The 20,866-nt window shown below is 43.5% G+C and overlaps 2 protein-coding genes across 5 annotated transcripts in view; one reads left to right on the top strand and one right to left on the bottom strand.

Moving 5' to 3' along the window:
- iffo2b (intermediate filament family orphan 2b) overlaps positions 1–5,563 on the top strand; it is a 33,987-nt gene extending 28,424 nt beyond the window's left edge. The window contains exons 5-8 of one of the 4 annotated variants that reach the window (XM_080460782.1): positions 74–234; positions 966–1,143; positions 1,265–1,363; positions 2,836–5,563. In XM_080460782.1, the coding sequence (XP_080316908.1) occupies positions 74–234; positions 966–1,143; positions 1,265–1,363; positions 2,836–3,063 (666 nt within the window). In that variant the 3' untranslated portion in view covers positions 3,064–5,563. Of the gene's footprint in view, positions 1–73; positions 235–935; positions 1,144–1,264; positions 1,364–2,835 lie in introns of all 4 variants that reach the window. The other 3 variants (XM_080460783.1, XM_080460781.1, XM_080460780.1) reach the window with 3 other exon arrangements.
- Positions 5,564–9,904: 4,341 nt separating this feature from the next.
- terf2ip (telomeric repeat binding factor 2, interacting protein) lies at positions 9,905–16,484 on the bottom strand. The gene is made up of 9 exons (XM_080462274.1): positions 16,413–16,484; positions 15,000–15,245; positions 14,378–14,520; positions 14,019–14,251; positions 13,827–13,901; positions 13,175–13,718; positions 12,412–12,497; positions 10,557–10,886; positions 9,905–10,463 (listed from the first exon to the last, which is right to left on the bottom strand). The coding sequence occupies exons 2-9, from the start codon at positions 15,227–15,229 to the stop codon at positions 10,242–10,244; spliced, it is 1,863 nt and encodes a 620-aa protein (XP_080318400.1). The 5' UTR covers positions 15,230–15,245; positions 16,413–16,484; the 3' UTR covers positions 9,905–10,241.
- Positions 16,485–20,866: the final 4,382 nt, after the last annotated feature.

The raw sequence follows: 20,866 nt of genomic DNA, 5'->3' as shown, positions 1-20,866 counted from the left end.
TTTATGTCGGATCATTCCACTGAAACGTGAACATTTGTGTAATGTTTCCGCTCTGCCATGTTGTTGCGTGCAGGGGCCTGCGCAGGGCGCTGTGGCCTGCTGCAGGAAAAAGGAGCGTAAAGTCGTGTCTGACGAGGAAAGCTCGGAGATGGACGCTGAGACGAGTCTGTCAGAGGAGGAAGTCCCCGGATCGCTCAACATCACAGACGAGATGAAACGAATGCTCAACCAGCTGTAAGTGACACCTCACACACACACACACACACACACATACACACACCTCATACACACACACACACACACATACACACACCTCATGCACACGCACGCACACATGCACACGTACACACATACACAAATACACCTCACACACATGCACACGTACACACATACACAAATACACCTCACACAGATGCACACATAAACACACAGACACACACACAATCAAACATACTTTCAAACAGACACATGCACACACAGATGCACACGTAAACATAAACACACGCACACAAACACACAAAGACAAATTTAGATACAGACAAGACACACACACACACACACACACACACACACACACACACACACACACACACACACACACACACAGCAGCTGAACTCTGCAGTTATTTCTCAGCAGCCACAGCAGCACAGTGGTGTTCCGTTTCTGCCTCTTTGCCCCCTCTGGTGTTTATATGAAGTATTGCAACTAACAAACAGCATGCGCATCGTAATAATGTGATCAGCACTTTTCTTCTCATAAACACGTAGAAGCAGCACAGTTTGTGGCGGCAACTTTTCTGGTTTTCCATTAACTCTCCTTTCCTGTCGTCTTTTTCATAACTTCTTTGCACGTGACCTTTTCTGCGTCTGGTGGCCGTCACACTCTCCCTGCTCTTCTCTTCCCCCCCCCCACTCTCTGTCCTTGTCCCACGCAGACACAGTTCAGATAACTCCTTTGTTGCCAGGCGCGAGACGTTCGAAATCGACGACGACTGCGACAGCCTGACGTGGGAGGAGAACGAGGAGACGCTGCTGCTCTGGGAGGACTTCGCCAACTACAACGTGCCGTTCAGCGTCGCTACCGCCGCCTCCACCGGCGCAGCCACCTGCCCCGCCCAGGGCAACGGCGAGGCCCACGACCCGGTGAGTGTGGTCTGCATCGCAGTGCACTGGAAGAGGATGTGTTTTGGTTTTTTTTTAAGTGTGGTTGCTGCTGTGCAAGAATCATGCATGATGGATGAGGCCCCTGTCTGTGCTCTGTAAGGACTCCCAGGATGGAAGTCTTGGCAGCCTCATCGATGAAACGGAGTCACTATTTAAGACCAGAGAGCAGGAGTACCAGGAGACCATCGGACAGATCGAGGTAGACATGATGTGTGTGTGTGTGCGTGCGTGCGTGCGTGCGTGCGTGCGTTTGTGTGTGTTTGGCAGCAATGAATACCAATGAGAGGTTTTGTAAAAACCATATCGTATTCAGGGATTCATGTGGTGTATTTTAAGTTTCCTGATGTATAGAAATGTATAGGCAGAGTGCTATTCGAGGATATGACACGTTAGAGAATGCATGTTGTGTGTGAAAATACTTTTGTTTCTAAAGATTGTGGCAGGAAAAAAACAAAACGTAACAAGCACAGGATGAAGAATTGTTTTCTTCCAAACAACTCATGTCAGCCATTCTACTACAGCTGAGCAGTTTTTAGCTTAAAAATCCAGCTTTTACCGGTTTAAAAGTCCCATATAATGCAAAGTTCACTTTACACTGGTTTTCTAACAGTAATGTGCGTCTCCGTAGCCAGTCTATGAGGAACCCGAAGTGAAGAAAGTCTCATCTCCCTCACTTCTTGCTCCACTTTTTAGCGAATCAGAAATTTTCCCTTCATGATGTCATGCGGGGAAATAACTCCTCCCTCTGGCAGTGGATACTCACTTTGCCCCTCCCACAGGTAGATGAGTTCTGCCTTCTAAAATTACAAGCGGGCGCCACTTTTTCTCCTCGCAAATGCAAGAGTGGAGCAGGCGTGGACAGACATCGCTCATTAGCATTTAAAGGTACAGACACAGAAACAGCCTGTTCTCAGCTGAGCTCACCAGAGGGACTTTTAGGGGCCGTCCTCAAGAGAACGCCGTTTCACGTAAGTGCACCATCTTTGGCCGACCATCCACAGGAGGCGGAGCTTGCAAACATTTTTTTAACACGGGTCCCAGAGTGGGGAAATTCTAAAACCCCGGCTCGGCTGTGAAGTGTGGACGGCAAAGATGAACATCTGTGGAAAAAATGATGACGTAATCGCCCCGCCTCCCATCCCCACCCCGGTCCGTGATGTCATCTAATAACCACAACAATGGCGGACTTCATGCTCCGGGTGGCGCTGCAGAAGCTACCGATGCCAGCCGGAGCATAGACCTATAAAACTCAGAGTTATATAGAAGTCTGAGTAGAAGTCTAATTCAAAAGTTCTATGTGCACTGTGTCTTCTCCTGCATTTTTGGTGTTTGGTGAGTCACAGCGCCCCTAAAGGCCTGGCATATGTACTACATGCCCTGAAGCCTCGTGTTGAGCCGTGTTCAAAGTCACGTGTGGACAGATTTTTTTATTTTTTTGAGAACGCTGGGGAGAAAAAAGATGGTTTTAGCTCGTGTGGACGAGGCCTTAGACTGAAATTCTGTACCAAGGCTGGATTTCAGGGAATACACTTTGAATACAGTGTTATATAATTTGTAAGACAACCAACGTCTGACTAATTAAATATGTTAATTATGCGACCTTCACCGTGCATCTCTGCACGGTCCTACTGATTCCACTCCTCTTATACTTCCTCCCTCTCATGCCCTCAGATGGAATTGGCCACGGCGAAGAGCGACATGAACCGCCACCTGCACGAGTACATGGAGATGTGCAGCATGAAGAGAGGCCTGGACGTGCAGATGGAGACGTGCCGCAGGATGATCAAAGGTGGCAGGAACTCTCCGTCCTTCAGCTCGGCGGCCAGCAGCGACTCAGGGAACACGGACGAGATCCAGGACGAGATATTGGACAAGGAGGCCGAGGTCCCCGTCAGCTGATGGCCACACAGCCGGGCTCCCGGCCCGGCCCCTCGTCCCCCTCCGGTCACCACAGGGTTTGAGGCCCTGGGCCTGGTTGACCTAATAAAGTGCTGTTGGTCGAGCCCAGCGGGCCCAGAACTGGTGCTTTTATACACTTTCAGTTGTTTGGAAGGTGGCGGGAGGGCGTCTTTGCTTCACAAAGAGAGAGAGAGAGAGAGAAAAGAGAAACCAAGCTGTGCTCTGTTCCTCACTGCTGCCTCGCTGGATCCTCATCCAGAGCTTCACATCATTTTCTGAAGAAAAATAAATATTTTAAACAGGCTGAGACGTATTTTCTACCCTATCGAGATCCTTTTCTAGTGGAATTGAACACAGGACATGTTTATTTCAGATTGTAGCAGATGTTGTTGTTGTTGTTGTCGTCCCCCTCGATCGCTGTTGTTTTGTAGCAGTTGCAGTCCAACTTAAACACTGAGTGGGATCGAGGGTCTCGAGGAAACAATAACCAGCGGGGGATGAATGGTGTTGGGGTTCTGGAGGTTTCTGGGGGAACTCTGCAGGGTTGCCAAAGCTGAGGGAGGAAAGGAGCGCAGCCCTTCTCGATGCGTCAGTGCACTACTGAAGTTCTATGCAATTCAGCTGTCCTCCCTTCTGGACCGGCTCTCCCCCTTCCTGGTTTCGCCTCCAGCCATTAGCCTTTGAAGCAAAGCAGGTGTTTTTTTTTTTTGTTTTTGTTTTTCTAAAAGAATTTGTTTGTCTCCGGAACAATTGTAGCGCGGGAGATTTGTTTTTAAACCGTAAACAGTGAAGAAAACAAAGAAACTGGAACCGTGCCCCTTAATGTCTTAAATTGTGGCGATAAATGTCAGAGTTTGCCCGAAACTTCTGCTGCTGAGGAACCGCGGTTCTCGCCTTGTGCAGTTTGTTTGTGCAACACGAAAAAGTAAAACCACACACAAAGGAAAAGTGCATTTTGTAGCATCATTTCTTTGTTGCGTTCGTGCTTTTTGAAAGCCTCATTAAAATTGTGGTTCATTTGTAAGGAACATGCGTTTGTGGGATGTGCAGGCGAGCTGCTGCGATTGACTCTTGCCTTGATGCTGTGCCTGATTATAAAGAGTCTGGGGGACGCAGTTCAATGGTCTGCCACCTTTATCACAAAAACAACAATTAATTCCACTCAAATAAAATTCCTCCGGAGACACAACACACGTTTATAATAACACAGATCGTAGAGTTATTGTAGTTTTTGTACACAGATAAACTGTTTCAAGGTTTTAATCAGTTTTAGTCATCTTAGTTAAGTGATCTTTTTACCTTTGGTTTCCGCTGTTTTAGCCACTTTAGCCATTTATCAAACAACTGAAGCTCTTTTCAGCTGTTTTAAGTGTTTTTAATTTAACTGTCATTTAGCCTTTCAACCATTTTTGTTTTCCTTTTTGTATTTTCTCGTAGTTTTAATCTATTTTAGCTTTTGGTTTTCTTACTTTTTAAGGCATTTTTTAAGGACTGTAATTCTTTTATTTCAGTTGTTAAAAGCTGTTTGACTCATTTACACATTTCTCGTCTTTCCCGTGTTTATCCATTTCAACTGTTGACTCTTAAGCTGTTTGGTAGTTTTAGCTGTTTTGTGAGAGTCTCTTTGAGACTGAGTCTATTGTGCTAATTAAATCTAAACGTTCATTTGAATGTAGAAACGCCTCGGAGCCACTTTCCAGACCCCAGTGCTCGGCTCTAATGCCTTTATTGTTCTCACACATGTTACTGAGCTTTATTTCTGTTTATTTGGCCTTTATTCTACCCGTAAGTCCTGTGAGATTAAATCTATATATTAACTGGTCAAGAGGCACAATCTTACATAAATCTCACATATAATTAAGACAACTTAAGCTAGTTTAAGTCCATTTTGCGATTGACAGTTACATTGGAATTCATGAGATGTAATGGTGAAGCTGTAAGTGTCATTTCCGAACAAAAGAGAAGAGTTGACAGATTTTTCATGGGCACAGACCAAAATATTCATCCCACAAATACTTGCTCTTTTCCAATGTGACACAATGATAATAACAATAATAATAATAATAATAAGCAGGCTTTCCAAAAGAATGACAATTTTTGCAAATATGCATTATCATAAAAAAACAACAACAATCAAACACAAAGTTTCTTCATTTTAGGTGCAGTTTAGTGGAAGTTCAGTTGTTGGGTCAAACAAATCATTAAAACCAAACGACACAGCGACCAATAAATGCCAATAACTTCATACCTGTGAATAATGTCATTTTAAATGTAATATAGCCGATAATGTAATAACCTGACAATAGTATAATACAATATTTGAGCCAATATCATAATAACATGTTGCCAACAGGTTATTCTGTCTTTGGTATAAATGAAGTAGCATTGAAAAAAATACTTATAACTGCAGCAAGTATATTTATTACAAGTTATTACAATGTTGGCTTAATTACATTTAATAGGACCAAAATCACGACATTGGTTGCTACATTCCCTCAAATCTCTCAAGAAAAAAACCAAAGGACACATTTTAAAAAGCTTCTCCTTCACCTAACATGTTTTTTTTTTTTATTCCTTTTGATTTGACGTTATTCTTCTGAGTGTGACTTGTTTGCGATTGATTTCCAGTCAGGAGAGGCCGAGAAACGTCTGACTGTACCCAGAGGGCTGTCGGCATGTGGTCGTACACCTCAGAGGCCTTTAGGATGCTCGGATGCTCGGTTTGACTGTTGGGCTCCTCAGGACGTCCACTGGAGGAGCTCAGAAAGCCACGGGACAGAAATGATCTTGTTGTTTTTTCATTATAATGTACGTACGGTTTGCTGGAACAAAGATTAAGTGCTACTTCAGTTTTGGAGTTTTACAGGTGCAGAATGTTTAACATTCAGGCCTTTTGTTCTTTCAGCATGCTCTCCAGGAGAAAAAGGAGCCATGGGTCTTTTTTTAATATATATATATATATAATCTAATTACAGTTTGACCTGAAAAGCTGCAATGCAGACTGTGCGCTATGTTTTCAATCAAGAAACATTGTCTATCCTAATGACTTATTTGTGACAGAAAATGTATTTTTCACTGTTTTTAATCATTCTGTGTTAACCAAACACTGTGTTACTGTCGCCATGTTTTGCTTTTATTAAGTTCGCAGGAATATTTAACTTGTTTTCGGGTCGTTTTATCGACTACACCGTAACAAAACTAATGGATTGTATCAGACAGGAGTGAGGAGCGCTCTCTCACTCACTCAGACAATGTTGTACTTTTGATCTTTAAGTTGATATGAAACCAGCTTGACGAGTAACAAAGAGCCATTATTTTTATTATTGGTACTGTACTTTGTGGTGTTGTTTGTGGACCGTATGCCTGTAACATCCAGGAGGAGCAGGTCCAACAACAAACTCGCAGTGTTTTTCTGTCCGTCACACTAACCAGCCGACCAAAGCGAGCGTCGAGATCGGGGGTGTCAAACGTACGACGGTGTGTTTATACACGCTGTTGGCAAAACAATTAAAAATGACGCATTAACTGTGAATTCAAACTGGATGGTAGCAAAATTAGCATCAATAAATGCCGTTAGGAGGTTTGTGAGCGGAAAACTGCAGAAATGAACCTAAAGACAATCACTGAGGCAAAGAGGAGTCCAGATTACAAATTACTGTATTTTCAAAACTATAAGTCACAAGTTGTTTTTTTTTACTTGTATGTACCTTAGGCATCACTTTACACAGCAATGTTTTGAAGTGAAAATGCAAAACTTTCGTTGCCTTTTGGGTGTCTCTTTAAACAACAACGGTGCTCGGAGCCACTGAAAACTTTTTAAAAACAGCTCCCATGGTTTCAAAAAGTCTCCGCGTAATCGGGGGGGGGGGGGGGGGAACGCAACTTTTTGAAAACGCTACTCGGGACATGCACACCTCGGCCGTAGTAAATAGTTCTGCACACGCTCAGTCGATGGACAATAACAACAATGTTTTCCTTCAGAGTGTCATGACTCCAAATCAATATTCTCCTGTGACTTGGTAGTTTTAGAGTTGATGGTTTACAGTTTATATATGTTTAAAGCCTACTTGTTCTGTGCGTGTTTGTGTGTGTGTGTGTGTGTGTATGTGTGTGGCATGCGAACTACATCCTTTTCAGAGTTTCTGTGGAAACGGACATCGTTTTCAAAACGTTGCCTTGTAAATGCGAAACTTTTCTATCATGAAAATGTTAAAATTATGCATTTTCACTTTGTTGTTGTATAAAGAGGGCCTTATACCCATACATACCATCTGTGGCCACTAGATGTCACTGTATGACAATAGAAAGCTGCTAAAATACCACAGAAAAACCTCCATTACTGCTGTATTTAACTGACAGAGCAAGCAAAAGCAGAATTTAAACTGCACTTTCTAAAATATGTATAGGAAAGTGGAAACCGCAGCAGAAGGAGTTCAGAGAGTGAGAAGAAAACCAGAGAAACTGTTAACGTAAGGATGAAAACAACGAAAGCCAATGAGAGCTGGAGGAACAAATTCACAGTAGGTTCAAAAACAGCAGCCGCTGGATGAGGAATATCCGGGGTGCAGTTAATACATTCAAACTAATAAAGCAGTGAAACTTATACATGACGTATATTTTGACAGATGCAGCTTTTACTGAAGTGTGACTTATAGTCTGGAAAATACGGTAATCATAAATATTGTTTAAAAAAGTGCAATAATAGGGAATTTTTTTTTTTTTTTGCTCTTAAACTAAGACAATTACTATTATCATTTTACTTATTATCATTTTACGAAAACCAATTGGGTCTATAAGTGACCCTGGAAACTAGATCGAGTTGGACACCCCTGGTCTGTAATAACGTGACAAAGATGTAAATCAAGCTATAAAACCTACTAACTCTGGAAAAATGCAGTCTGTGTTTTATTTTATTTTTTTATCTTTAGTTTACATGCCAACTACAGACGTGTTAGTTTGCAGGTGGAAAAACAAAAATATCTTCTTTTTTTTTTCTTTTTTTTTTTTAAATCTGTCACTTTTTGCCAGCCGCTCAGTTTGTTTTTCTCTCCCGTCACTCGATGCAGGTTAAAGTCTGGTTAAATCCCTCGCAACCCTTCTTGTTGAATGTAGCTTGACTGGAAGCTTCTTTTTTAAAAAAAAACAGAAAAAAGCTGAGCAAAAAAAAACAAAACAACAAAAACATGTAGCTGTTAAAAAACCCAGGGATACATGGTGTGCTGTTACTAAAAGGAGAACTTGGTGTGTTTTGCTTTACTAAACAGGTTCTGAGCCTGAACGACTTCCAGATGTTATGAGACCTAAAATATGTTAAAAAAAAAAAAAAAAGGTCCTGGTGGATGTGAATGTTTCATACAGAAAAAGGGGATTTTATACGAGTGTTAAAGCACTGGGATTATACATGCTGTAAACTCTGTGATCACTTTATCATTTTATAAACATGATGTTGGAGGATGAGAGGTGCAGTAATACTCTAATAGGCCATATTTGGGTAAAAACCTGCAGATCTCGTATCTGATTCTGTTTAATTTGCTCCTTAAGTAGCATCCTTGTTGATTTTCAGGCAGATTCATCTGCTTTTACTTCGTTTCTTTTCTTCCATTACTCTCATTGTTTAAGGTATTGGTACAGTGTATTCCTGTGGGCGGATTCTGTTTAAACTTTATGAATGTACTCAGTTGCTATGGGGGTCAGATGAAATAAAAAGGTGGATTGGTTAAAAAGAAATGTCACTTTGAGTCTTTTCAATACTTTCTCTCTACCCTTTTGATTCGGAGTTTGCAGGTTCTAACTGTGTGAAAACATACACTTTGAGTTAATTGGTGACTCTAAAATTGTAAATGTGTGTATAGGATTGTTTTCCTGTTTTCTCTGCAGCTCGAAATAGGATTTTAGGGACTATAATTCATCTTAAATGCATGTTTTTTTCACTGCTGGAAAGGAAACCAATGCAATAGGAACACGCTAAGTCTGGCGCTTAATCTGAATGGTCTGGATCTTATATATATATATTTAACTTGACTGAGTCGCATCAAGTTATTTTAACTTACACTCTAGTTTTTACACCGCAGGCTTTTCCTGATACACAACCAAAGACTGGAACCGGGATCCCCAACACAAGGCCAAGACTTGAAACAATGCAGGAGCAGCAGGTCTGTTTAATATCTGTAAACAACTAGAAACAATTAGGAATGTCGGCCCTGAAAAGTCGGTCATATTTTTGTACTTTTGAGAAATCTGAATATTTATATGGCAAATTATGATATACAGTATAAATAACTAGAACCTCTTGTTTTAATACTTAGTTAAACCTATTTAACTAAGTATTAATATATTAATAAGTTCACATTTAATGAACTATTCTTTTACAAAACATGACAAGCTTCAAATAAAAATAAAGAACTGCAATATCTCGCCTCAGTTCACCGTGTGCTTTACAACTTTCAGATCACAGTTGATTGTTATTACACTATTTACATATTCAAAGACTACAAAACATTTGTCCGCATGTAGCTCGAACTTACAAATACAGTAAACGAGTTGAAAAGGTTTCTTCCTGTCAAGAGGGAGTTTTTTCTTTCCAGTCGTTAAGCTCGCTCATATCGATTTGTTAAATTAGAAATGACTATAAATAAAGTTGAATTGAATCGAATAATTCATATTATGGTCAGAATAACTTGTCAAAATCTAGAAATTACCTTTAATGTAAACACATTTCTACAACTGATCACCTGAACTGACTCACCACATAATAGAAAGTGCGCCCCTGGTGGTTACATGCATATATTGCAGTTAATGCCAGAATGTCTAACAGCTGAGGACAAGAAAAAAAGTTGAGGGTGAGACGTTACCGAATAGTGGCTTTATTTCTATATTTCAAGTGGTTTAATAATACACGTCACAATATAATTTTCTTATAAAATGTTTTTTATTTAGCTTAGATACAAAAAATTTCAGAACACCTCCGAAACATCAAATACAAAGAGTTTCCAGATTTTCAGTGTTACATAAAGTGACAATAGTTATTTACAACAGAAGCACAAAACTCATTTTGATGGAACCGAAACACACCTTCCCTAATTAATTTTGAAATCTCTCGTTAAAAGCGTCTGCAACATTTCACTTTTTCCCAGAAACAAACGGAGAAAAACAGGAACAGCGTTTCTTTGCATTTCTATTCACGGCTCCACCTCCAGAAACACGATTCTTTTGGCGACTTCTTCCTCCCCGTATTTGTCCTGCAGCTGCTCCAGGACGTCGGGATCGGCCGAGAGCAAACTGTCGTCGTCGTCGCGGCTCCACGGCCGTCCGGAGGCCGAGGAGGGGTTCCGGAGCCGCTCCAGAGCGGCGGAGGAGTCGCCACTGGCCTTCAGCAAAGCTTTAGTCACAGCGCCCAAATCCTGGCGAGGAGAGAGAGAATCAAGACATTGATGTCAGTTTGAAAAGGAGCAGAAACACCTAAACCGTTTGGAAATAAAACGCGGTCAGTGCACCTGCTCAGACTGAGTCATCAGCTCTCTGATCAGCTGCATGTCCTCTTCTAACTGGGCCTGAGTCAGAGACAGTGCAGCAGCGCCTCCTACTGGTGGGGGGTCGGACGGAGCTGCTTCTGCTGCAGCCGGACCCTCCAACTCCTGAGATTCACTGTCGAAGATGAAGAGGTGGGCTCTGGACGGCGGCTCTGCGGCCGGAGGCTTGAGGCTGGAGGGCTGAAGCGTCGGCCTGGTCTCCTGGTCGCCATGCGAAGATGGAGGAACCGATTCTGTGGCTGCTGCTGCCGCTTCAGCGGGCCTTTCCAGATCTGGAGTTTCGTCTTCACTCGACTGCGACGCAAAAAGACAGCAGAGTTTATAGCAGTGATGTCAAACGATGTTCCCGTCGCCTTGACAGCGATTCCACGACGCACCACTGTGTGTTACATCCTCAATAACTGCTCACGGTGACGTTTCCCCATTCATCAACACAAGCAGTCAGATAAATATGAACTCTCCTTTTAATTTAGAAAATGACAAACACCATAAACGTAACTTTAGTCTGAACACGGCGGACAACAAGTGTTTTTAAATACCAAAAAGGCATCAATACAGTGCAGTGTACTTCATAGGAGAACGTATTTAAATGTTAACGGACATGTCTAAACATTTTATTACATTGTAAACTAGGCCAATACTTTTTAAAAGGATGAGTAGAAGTACTAAACCTTTGATACTTACCTGTGCGAGTACTTATCAAATGCCATAAAGCGTAATTAATTCTCCAAACGATATGCGAAGGCTAAGCGTCGCCGTGAACCAAGTGTCGACGCGACGCTCACCTCCATTATGTATATTACTACGACTGCAGTACACGTAGCACAGTGCGTGTATCTACACACTGCTCTACGTGTACTATAGACCGAGCTCGCTGTTAATCAGTCAGACTTCTTGGTGTGTGAGCCCCTAAACTTATTAGCATGTAGCATGTAGCATGGCTGAGCAGTTAAAACTACTGAGCGACATCCGTCAAACGCTGCTGGTCCAAATGTCTCTGGTGATGAAGTTGCCGGTGATGAAGTTGCTGGTGTTGTGCCAACTATCTTTCACCTCCTCTTGTCATTTTAGTAGAACATCATTTACATCTGTCTTACCTTAGTAATTCTCTGTGTCTGCCCCTTTAAGAGCTTTAGGGAGCGCGTACAACAAAAGCAGATCAAAACGTACGTTGCAAAAAGTTGTCCGGTCACAGCGGACGGGATTTTGGTGAAATGTTCCGTGAAAATAAAGACACATCACTGACTTGTAATCCACCATGTTTGCAGCGATGCGGAATCGTCTGCATCATAGAAAACAATCATTTTCAGCACGACTACATTCGTTAGGAAGCCTTAAAGGGCCAGAGCAGAAAAAAACAAAAACTGCCCAAGTTATAAAACTTCCACCTGAAATCGTCTCGACCAGAAAGTTTCCCTCCAGGCTGAAGTCGTCTCTTCTGCAGCTCTATTGTTTCTGCAGCTTTCAGACTTACCAGTAGATTTACTAACTTTACCGTGCATTGGCTTTTATTCTAAAGCTATTCCACGAGCACCGAGGTAACAGTCGCTGCTGCTGATCTAAATTTTGCACCGTGCCTCAGTGCAAATCTTTACCCAGGGCGAGCTCAGACTGGATTCTCTAGTGGGCCACATGTGAACTCATGTTTATCATCGGTGGATTAAAGCCTCACGATTCTCAGTGAAATCTATGTCAATGTTTGCACACATTTATATGTAAAAGTAAAAACCACAATGCAGTCGGACTCCCTGTGGCTTTCCAACAAGTTCATCCTGCAGGATTTAAAAGACAAAAAAGAAAAAGATGAATAAAGTCTTACTTCAGAATCAAACTCCCTCGCTGCCAGTTCGAGGATTCCCAGCGGCCTCTTCTCTTTCTTCCTCGGTGGCTCTGAATCGGACTCGTCTGAGAAACGCAAACAGAAACTTCAGCCTGAGCCTCTCAGTTCAACCTGCAGCTATTTAATCCAGAACGTGTTCAATCTAACAGGCCCGGCTGCAAACCAGCTTCTCCCGTTCGTTCTACCGTCACCCCAACAAACTCCTTTTCCATTCAAAAATACTGGATTCTTTGTTTTTCAATGAACGATCAGACACTAATTGTAAGTTTTGCTCTTTCAGATTCTATGAGACAGAATGAGAAGCTCCACCATCCACACAGAGACGAGTGGATGAAGTTGGAGGTTGTTGAATTAAAATATTGTGGAGTGGAGTGTTCGCCAGTTTTGAGCTGCACCACACGATGAGGAAGAGGTTCTACTGAAACGAGTCTCGTTTTTAAGAATTCTTCTTCTTTTATTAAATGTGGCAACAACCAAACCACGTGCTGCAGTACATTTGAAAACAAGTCGTTATAAAACAGCCGAGCTTCATCACCGCAACCTGAAGACCTCAAAACTAAACTTTGTGATTGAAAAGATGAAACCTCCGTCATGACCTCCGATAAAAGAAGCATCATCACCTCGACGAGGGCGGACGTTAAGCAGAGCTGCTGCACTCGATCACATTACAAGTGTATCTAAAGTTGCAGCCGATGGGAAACTGAGAAAATGAGAAAAAGAAAGTGTTTGTCACAACTCAGACCTGATGGTTGTGCCTCTCCGCTCTCCTCCGACTGACTCTCTGTTTCAGGCTTCACACTCTTTCCTCGGGCCTTCTTCGGAGGCGGCTCGTCTGAACCCCCGTCTTCCTGCGGAGAGGACTTCACCGCTGAATCGGCTGTCCTAGAGGTCTGAGGAGACGAGGTGGCCGAGGACGATCGGAGCTTTTCGCCCAACGGTCCGGGAGACTCCGCCGCCTGGAGCTCCAGCTGCCTGCGTGTGATTCGGCGCTGCGAGGACGCCGGGCTGGGGGAGGCCTTCTGCTTCTCTTTAAGCTTTCTGTTAGACGTCTTCAGCTGCGTCTCGGGCTGAGCCGGAGCCGAGTCGTCTGCCCCACTTTGTGATTGAGGCTCATCTCCTTCTGGCTGCGCCGTCTCAGCTGCAGTGACTTGATCTTCGGTCTGTAAATCCACACGAGGCTCTTCGGCTGGAGGGGAGTCGGATGTTTCAGCCGGCGGTTCGTCTGCCTGCTGCTCATCTCCTTCAGCTCCTTTGTCTTCTGATTTGCTTCCAGCTGGCTCATCAACCTGCAGGGAGGGGGTCTGAATTATTCACTGAAGTCACAAACACTGATCTGCTGCCACCTGGAAGAGGAGAAACAATACTTATCCAAAAGAAATAAACAGCTCCTTCACCTGTGTGAGGCTCGTTTCGGCTGGATGTTTCTGAGGAGACGCAGCTTCTTCTTCAGGTTTCTGAACATCTGGATCCTGAGGACACAATTCAAGCTTCATGTCAAGAAACCTGAGACTCTTAGTTGTCGATAACTGATCATAAATAAACGACGGTACTTCCGGGTTAAAAATAAATTTCAGCAAGTAGCTCACCGCAGCCTTTTCCTTTGCTTCCTTCTCTTTGATTTGTGTCGTTTCCGCCGCATCTCCCGTCTGTTTTCTGGCCAGTCGGACTCTGTAACGGTACTTCATGGACTGCCAGCTGTGGGGAGTCAAACGCTGCTTCTCCATCTGCTGCCAGAGACGGTTCCCGCCCACCTCAGACAGACGCTTGCTGACATATTCTAAAATGGCAGCATCTTCTTTGGGCGTGTAAGAAATTCTGCCTATTTAAAATGGTACCGAGAAAAGACACGTGAATACGTTACACACTTAATGCATCAATACAAAAGTGCTGAATATAAAAAGCACATTTTACATGTTCGTTAGGGTGACCGTCCAACCCGTCGTACCTTCCAAGACTGGAGGAGAGCTGTCTCTGCTGCTGAGTCGAGGAGATTGTCTCTGCACCGTTTTGGGGTTCAACCTGTAGTCCTCCAAATTCAGCTGCTCATTCTTCTCCACGCAGTCGTGGATGTACTGCGTGGACACGTACCTGCAGAAGTAAACAACAGACAGATTGTAAATATTTCTAATTCTCTGAGGTAAACAGGTATGTTTGGAAAAAAAAAGTCTTTCAATCGGTCTGTTTATTCTACTCAAGTTACCATATTGGGCCAAAGGAGTGTTTGCTGGAAATAAGTCTGAAAAATGGGGTTGTCTTATGTTTGTGGTCTAATTTTCAGCTCCTTGTGTTTTGCAGATATCATAACACAAAGAAGATGCTCGATATGAAATGGTAACTAATGTACTTAACACTCAATCAGTGTTGAAACTGACAAAGCAGAAGGAGCTGAAACAAATGTTCCCACAGTCTGATATGAATTTGTTGTGTTGTTTGGATTTCAGTCTGATTAGGGGAAAAAATTAGCCTCCAGAGTCACATCCAGGTTCAAGACCACGAAATCTCCTCATGAACATTTCGTTACGTTGAAATGGAAACACCTGCCAGTGACACTTCAGTTCAGCACCCACCGGTGAGCGGCAGATTGAGGGATGGAACTTCTCTCCTCCGGATCCATCAGCAGGATCGCTCCCGGCTGCTGGACGTTGGACATCGTCCCTCCTCCGGTGGTGATGAGCTGCTGAAGTTGGCGCTTTAAGGGACCCGGGCGTAGATAGAAAGACATGGGTTCACCTTCCACAGACATGAAGAGAACCGGAGAGACGTCGGGCAGGGCTGCAGCTTTCTGTTTGGCAGGCATGGTCACGGTGTGAAGGCTGATAGGAGAGATTAAATTAGAGAGACTAGAAAGACTTCTGAAACAACTTAGATTAGATCAGATCAGACTTTATTAATCCCACATGGGGAAATTCCACTATCTTTTAAAAAAGTAACTCGTTCCTGGTGTCAAGTACTAACTGAGTGACTTACACAACACTGGACCTTGTTAAATTTTGTTTTGTCAAAGCTCCATTCATTAGTGTTTATTCTCTACATGTTTGTATGATGGTGTTGTCCCAGATTTGTTAAACCCTACGACAAAGACGGCCTTTACATACACATCATGACCAAGTAAAATAAATAATAAACAAAAAAATTTTCTGTCTTGCAATTATTGAGCATATTTTGATAGCTTGTGGTTTTAAGTCATTTATATTCAGAACTGAAAATACTAAAGTGAAGAAAATACTAGAAAATTGTGCCAGTAATCATTGAGGTTTGTGTTGGTGTATTTCTTATTACAATAGCATAAACACAAGTGTTTTTCTCATTATCAGGTAGTGTACCTGGTTGATACATTTATCCTAAAAATGTGGAAGTAAAGTCATATTGAGTGTACTTTTGTGGTAATGATATAAAGTATTATTGTACTGTATCAGTCAATAATGTGTAGAGAATATTTCTACAGGTGCTCCAGTCCATTTATAACATTCTTAAAGTACAAATCGTGATGCTATGTGTGTTTTGGTAGGTTTGGAACATCTTACAATAGATTTCAATGCTAAATTATGATGTAATGATGTATACAATGATTTTAAAGTCTCAAAGTATAGAAATAGGTTTCAACTGAACCTTAAGGATAAAGATAATGTAGAAAATCTACAATAAATTCAATCTTGTCGTTGGTAACATATTGAATATATTAGATTACAGAACTCACTACTAGACACTTCAAAGTACAGTTACAGTCACAAAGTACAATGGAAAACACTGCATACCAAACAATAACCATTGAATTGAGAAAACGTTAAGATTTGTTCCTGAAATATCGACAAAGTGGAAACTTCGCTCTCAGAGAAGTCGCTAGCTTAGCTTAGTTAGCATATTTAACTACGACAGGCTAATCGGAAATATGTCAGATTGTGGTGAGGCTTGAGCTTTAATTACATTGCTGAGATTGCATATAAAATCTCTTTGGGGTTTAAATGTCTCGTTGAACTCACCGCGGAGGACGCTAAAGACCACGCCGAGTCTTCCCGCCCTGGCGGCTAAACAAAACAAAACCAACTTCCGGTTCTTCTTCGTTGGTTTCCTGCTTGAAAACAACACACTTCCCCCTGTCGGACTGTTTCTGTATTACACCACCCAAAACATTTTTCTTTCTGTCGTTTTTTGGCTAAAGGTGTCTCTTTCTTTCTTTCTTATATGGTAAAATAGAATAGAATAGAAGTACTTTATTGCAGAGGGACATTATTGATAGCGTTGCCCAACACAGAGTAAAACACACAGATAAAATAGATTAGAGGTTAAAAAATCAAAAAGACAGAATAAAAATCAAAAACATAATGTAAAATATTAACATATAATTCATGGAGGAGGAATTAAATTAAAAGAAAAACATAAAAAGAGGTGTTAGAGTCTTATGGCCACTTGGGTGGTATTCGTCTGTTGAAGACTGTTGGGTGTAGTTGAGGGAAGGTTTACTGGAGCCCAGTTCGTTTGGAATTGGTGTTGCACCCTGATTTGATTCAAGATATTACTATTATAACTTCTGTCACTGTAACGCTGTGGTCCATTAATTATTTGTGACTTTCTTGTTGTGCCACCCGACAAACACAAACACTCATGAGCACCGTGTCGTGGTTCTTACTGCAGCAAGCCGATACTATGCTGAGGGATTGTTTCGCGAGTGGACTGTCGGTGAGATTTCTATCAGAAGGATATCTCACTTTTACACAAGCTGATGATGATGATGCTGATAAGTGCACCATGGTACCAGTACACTACAGGTTAAGGTCAGATTGAGTGTATGTTTGATTGAATATTCTTAAAAGCTCTACAGTAATACAAAAAACAGGCAATAAGTCAGTCTTGTGTTATCTCAGTATTGCTCATATTTTGATTTGATCCCCTTGCCGATGCAGTCCCCTCACGAAGGCCAAAATTTAATCAGCCTTTAATGCCAACAGTTTGTCAGAGTCACTTCAGCTGTAAAACAAAGTGGAGTGTACAGCTTGACTTACTCCCCATTCAGTGAAGCCAGGAGGTCATGGGAAGGAATTGGGCTGGCCTGTTTACTGCAGTACCTCGCTGACCTCGCCTCCCTCACAGTCCTGACAGCAAAACTATTGTTATTGGCGTCTAATGTCCGTCGTCCTCTTCTGCTCCACCAGCTGAAACAATACAGGAGCCGCTGAGGTGCTGCGGCTCCGAGTCGACGCATGTTTGTAGACTATTAGTAATAATTAGACAGAAGTGAAGACGTTCACTCCTTTTTCTCCGGCCCTGAACTGCCGCCCTGCAACAGTCCACTCATTCCTGAGTCACTGTCACGCTGCAGGGCTGGTCTGCCGTGTTTCCCTCACAATCAGCAGATCGTAGAGAGGGTGTGTGGTCGGGTCATGACACTGTCACACAGTTAGGTTTGGGTCAGTTCTGCTGAAGGAAATCAACCTGCTGTGAGGCTCAATGTTCGATTCCAGTCAGCAGAGAGAGGTGTTGCACCACAGCATCCCTTCATCCATCCCTCCATCCATCCATCCATCCCTCCATCCATCCATCCATCCATACCTCTACTTTTATATTCCTCTTGTCAGAACCGTTTTTAAGTGGATCCTTAGTGAGAGTTTAAAGTCGTTATAAACCCACAGACTGAGCGCTGCCTGAGGAGAACACAGCAGAGTCCAGGCCAAACAGACCTGGGTCACTCTGAACCAGGGTCGCTCTCAAATCCATTTAAAGAAACAAGTGATAATAATCTAGGATGGATAAAGCTCTGTTCAGTCAGAGCAGTGGTTTCCATCTTCATTACAACCCAGAAACCTCCACAGATTGATCTATAGTTCACCAAAACATTATAGTGAAGCCAAACCCCAGTGGTGTGCTGGGGGGGGGGGGGGGGGGGGGGGGGGGGGGGGGGGGGGTCCGAGTCAGCGCTGTACTTTAACATTAAACATTGTGATGTTGATTGAATTCTGTTTGAGATGGACTCATTAAACTACTGATTCAGAAATGGAGTGGTGCCAAGCTAAAAACACTAATATTGCTTAGAAATGGATCATGACATTAATATGGTTGTAAAACTTATGAAAGTAAGTAGATATAATTTAACATGGAATAAATATATGTCAGAACTGTACAGGAAAATATGGTGACTTGACTTGCCCAAAAGAAAATTTACTCCTGAGCTGGCGGGAGGCTACACCCCGCTCTCATCAGTGTTGGATGGATGAGGTGATATCTCATCTCAAATCTTAACAACTTAAATCACTGCCTGGGGCCATAGCCGTAGATATTTTAGTTTGGAAACCATTTCTATCCTATTTTGAGACGCCTCTTTAAAATGAGCTTTTTCTCAGATAAATTGTATGTGTATACGGTGTATGTTGTTGCAAACTTAGACACACAAATTACTTAAAATAAGTGGGCTTTTTTGTTGTTTTTTTTAATGGAAAAGTCTTGGGGTGTAGGGTGGAGGGCCTTTTTGCCCTCTATGGACCAGCTGCAGCTGGAGCTGGTCCATGTGGTCCAGGGTGGTTTCATGGTTCTCCAGGGTCGACTCAACGTCCTGCAGGAGAACAAAAAGAGAGAGAGATTAACTGACTTACCTGAACTTACCTTACCTTTTTTTTCTTGTAAAGTCTTGGGGTGTAGACGGGGTGGAAGTGCAGCTCGTTGTGGGGCCAAGGGGCGAGCGCATTGTGAAGCTGAGGGCCAAGCAGGTTGTGGGGCCAAGGGATCAGGCGGCTCTGGCGGCCATGGGCTCAGAAGGCTGTGGGGGCTGGGCCTGAGCACTTTGTGGCGCCAAGGGCTGAGCAGGTTGTGGGGCCAAGGCCTGAGCAGGTTGTGGGGCCAAGGGCCGAGCAGGTTGTGGGGCCAAGGCCCGAGCAGGTTGTGGGGCCAAGGGCAGAGCAGGTTGTGGGGCCAAAGCCCGAGCAGGTTGTGGGGCCAAGGGCTGAGCAGGTTGTGGGGCCAAGGCCCGAGCAGGTTGTGGGGCCAAGGGATCAGGCGGCTCTGGCGGCCATGGGCTCAGAAGGCTGTGGGGGCTGGGCCTGAGCACTTTGTGGCGCCAAGGGCTGAGCAGGTTGTGGGGCCAAGGGCTGAGCAGGTTGTGGGGCCAAGGGCCGAGCAGGTTGTGGGGCCAAGGCCCGAGCAGGTTGTGGGGCCAAGGGCAGAGCCGGTTGTGGGGTGAAGAGCCGAGCACGTTCTAGGGCTAAGAGGTGAGCGTGCTGTCGGGCCCAATACTGAGGGGGCCGTGGGGCCCAATACCGAGGGGGCCGTGGGGCCCAATACTGAGGGGGCTGTGGGGCCCAATACTGAGGGGCCTGTGGGGCCCAATACTGAGGGTGCTGTGGGGCCCAATACTGAGGGGGCTGTGGGGCCCAATACTGAGGGGCCTGCGGGGCCCAATAATGAGGGTGCTGTGGGGCCCAGGGCTGAGGGGCCTGTGGGGCCCAATACTGAGGGGCCTGTGGGGCCCAATACTGAGGGGGCTGTGGGGCCCAATACCGAGGGGCCTGTGGGGCCCAGGGATGAGGGGGCTGTGGAGCCCAATACTGAGGGGGCTGTGGGGCCCAGAGCTGAGGGTTTTGTAGGTAAGTAATATTTGTCGTCATGTTCATAGTTATGAATGAGGATGTGAAAAGAACCAAGTGCCTTATATAGTTTTACCATCAAAGACAAAGTTCAGTTGTGACATCAACCTTTCATCTTGGGATCTTGAGAACCTTTCATCTTGGGATCTTGAGAACCTTTCATCTTGGGATCTTGAGAACTTTTTTTCTGGGGATCTTAGGGTTAACATGCTGATGGCATTGTAATGTAATGTAACCACAAAATATAACCAGTCGTTTTCTGGATACAGTTGCACACTGAACAAGCATCCTAACTGAGTCCTGACACAGATTTCAGAATCACTTTTTAATTATAAAAAAAAAAAAGAAAAATACTTTTTGACAGGGCTGGCAGTGCTCGCCCAGCTGCCCCTGACTGCACATCACTGCTTAGAACTACATACATTCAATGCAAATACATGTGAAATAGCAGGACAATCAGTTCAGGCAGACACACTGCTTGTTTACTTACTTTCTTACTTTAGGACAATCAGTCTAGTGGTGTTTGAAGTGCAGATTTTCACCATGAACGTTTCTCAGATTGCCTCGTTGGAGTGTGAAGTTTAGCAACATGGTACTGCCTTAAAAGATGAAATGCATCGACAATCAAAGAGAGCAGCTGAAAGTGATGGTTGTCAATCCCATGCTGAGTGTCTATTCCATGCTCTCCCAGGCCTAAAATATCTTCTCAATTTGGATAAGCAGTTTTTGTGTTACGTTGGTAAAATACACAACACAAACAAAACAATAAATAAATACACACGGACAAAAGCATAACCTTCGTTCTAATGTTCGTTGGCGAAAGTAAAAACAGTCCCAACATTTCCTCTATGTACATGGAACCA

This window comes from Lipophrys pholis (assembly GCF_963383615.2).
Source record: "Lipophrys pholis genome assembly, chromosome: 4".
NCBI lineage: Eukaryota > Metazoa > Chordata > Actinopteri > Blenniiformes > Blenniidae > Lipophrys > Lipophrys pholis.
Note: the sequence above shows the minus strand (reverse complement) of the source record. Positions and strands in the feature narration are given on the sequence as shown.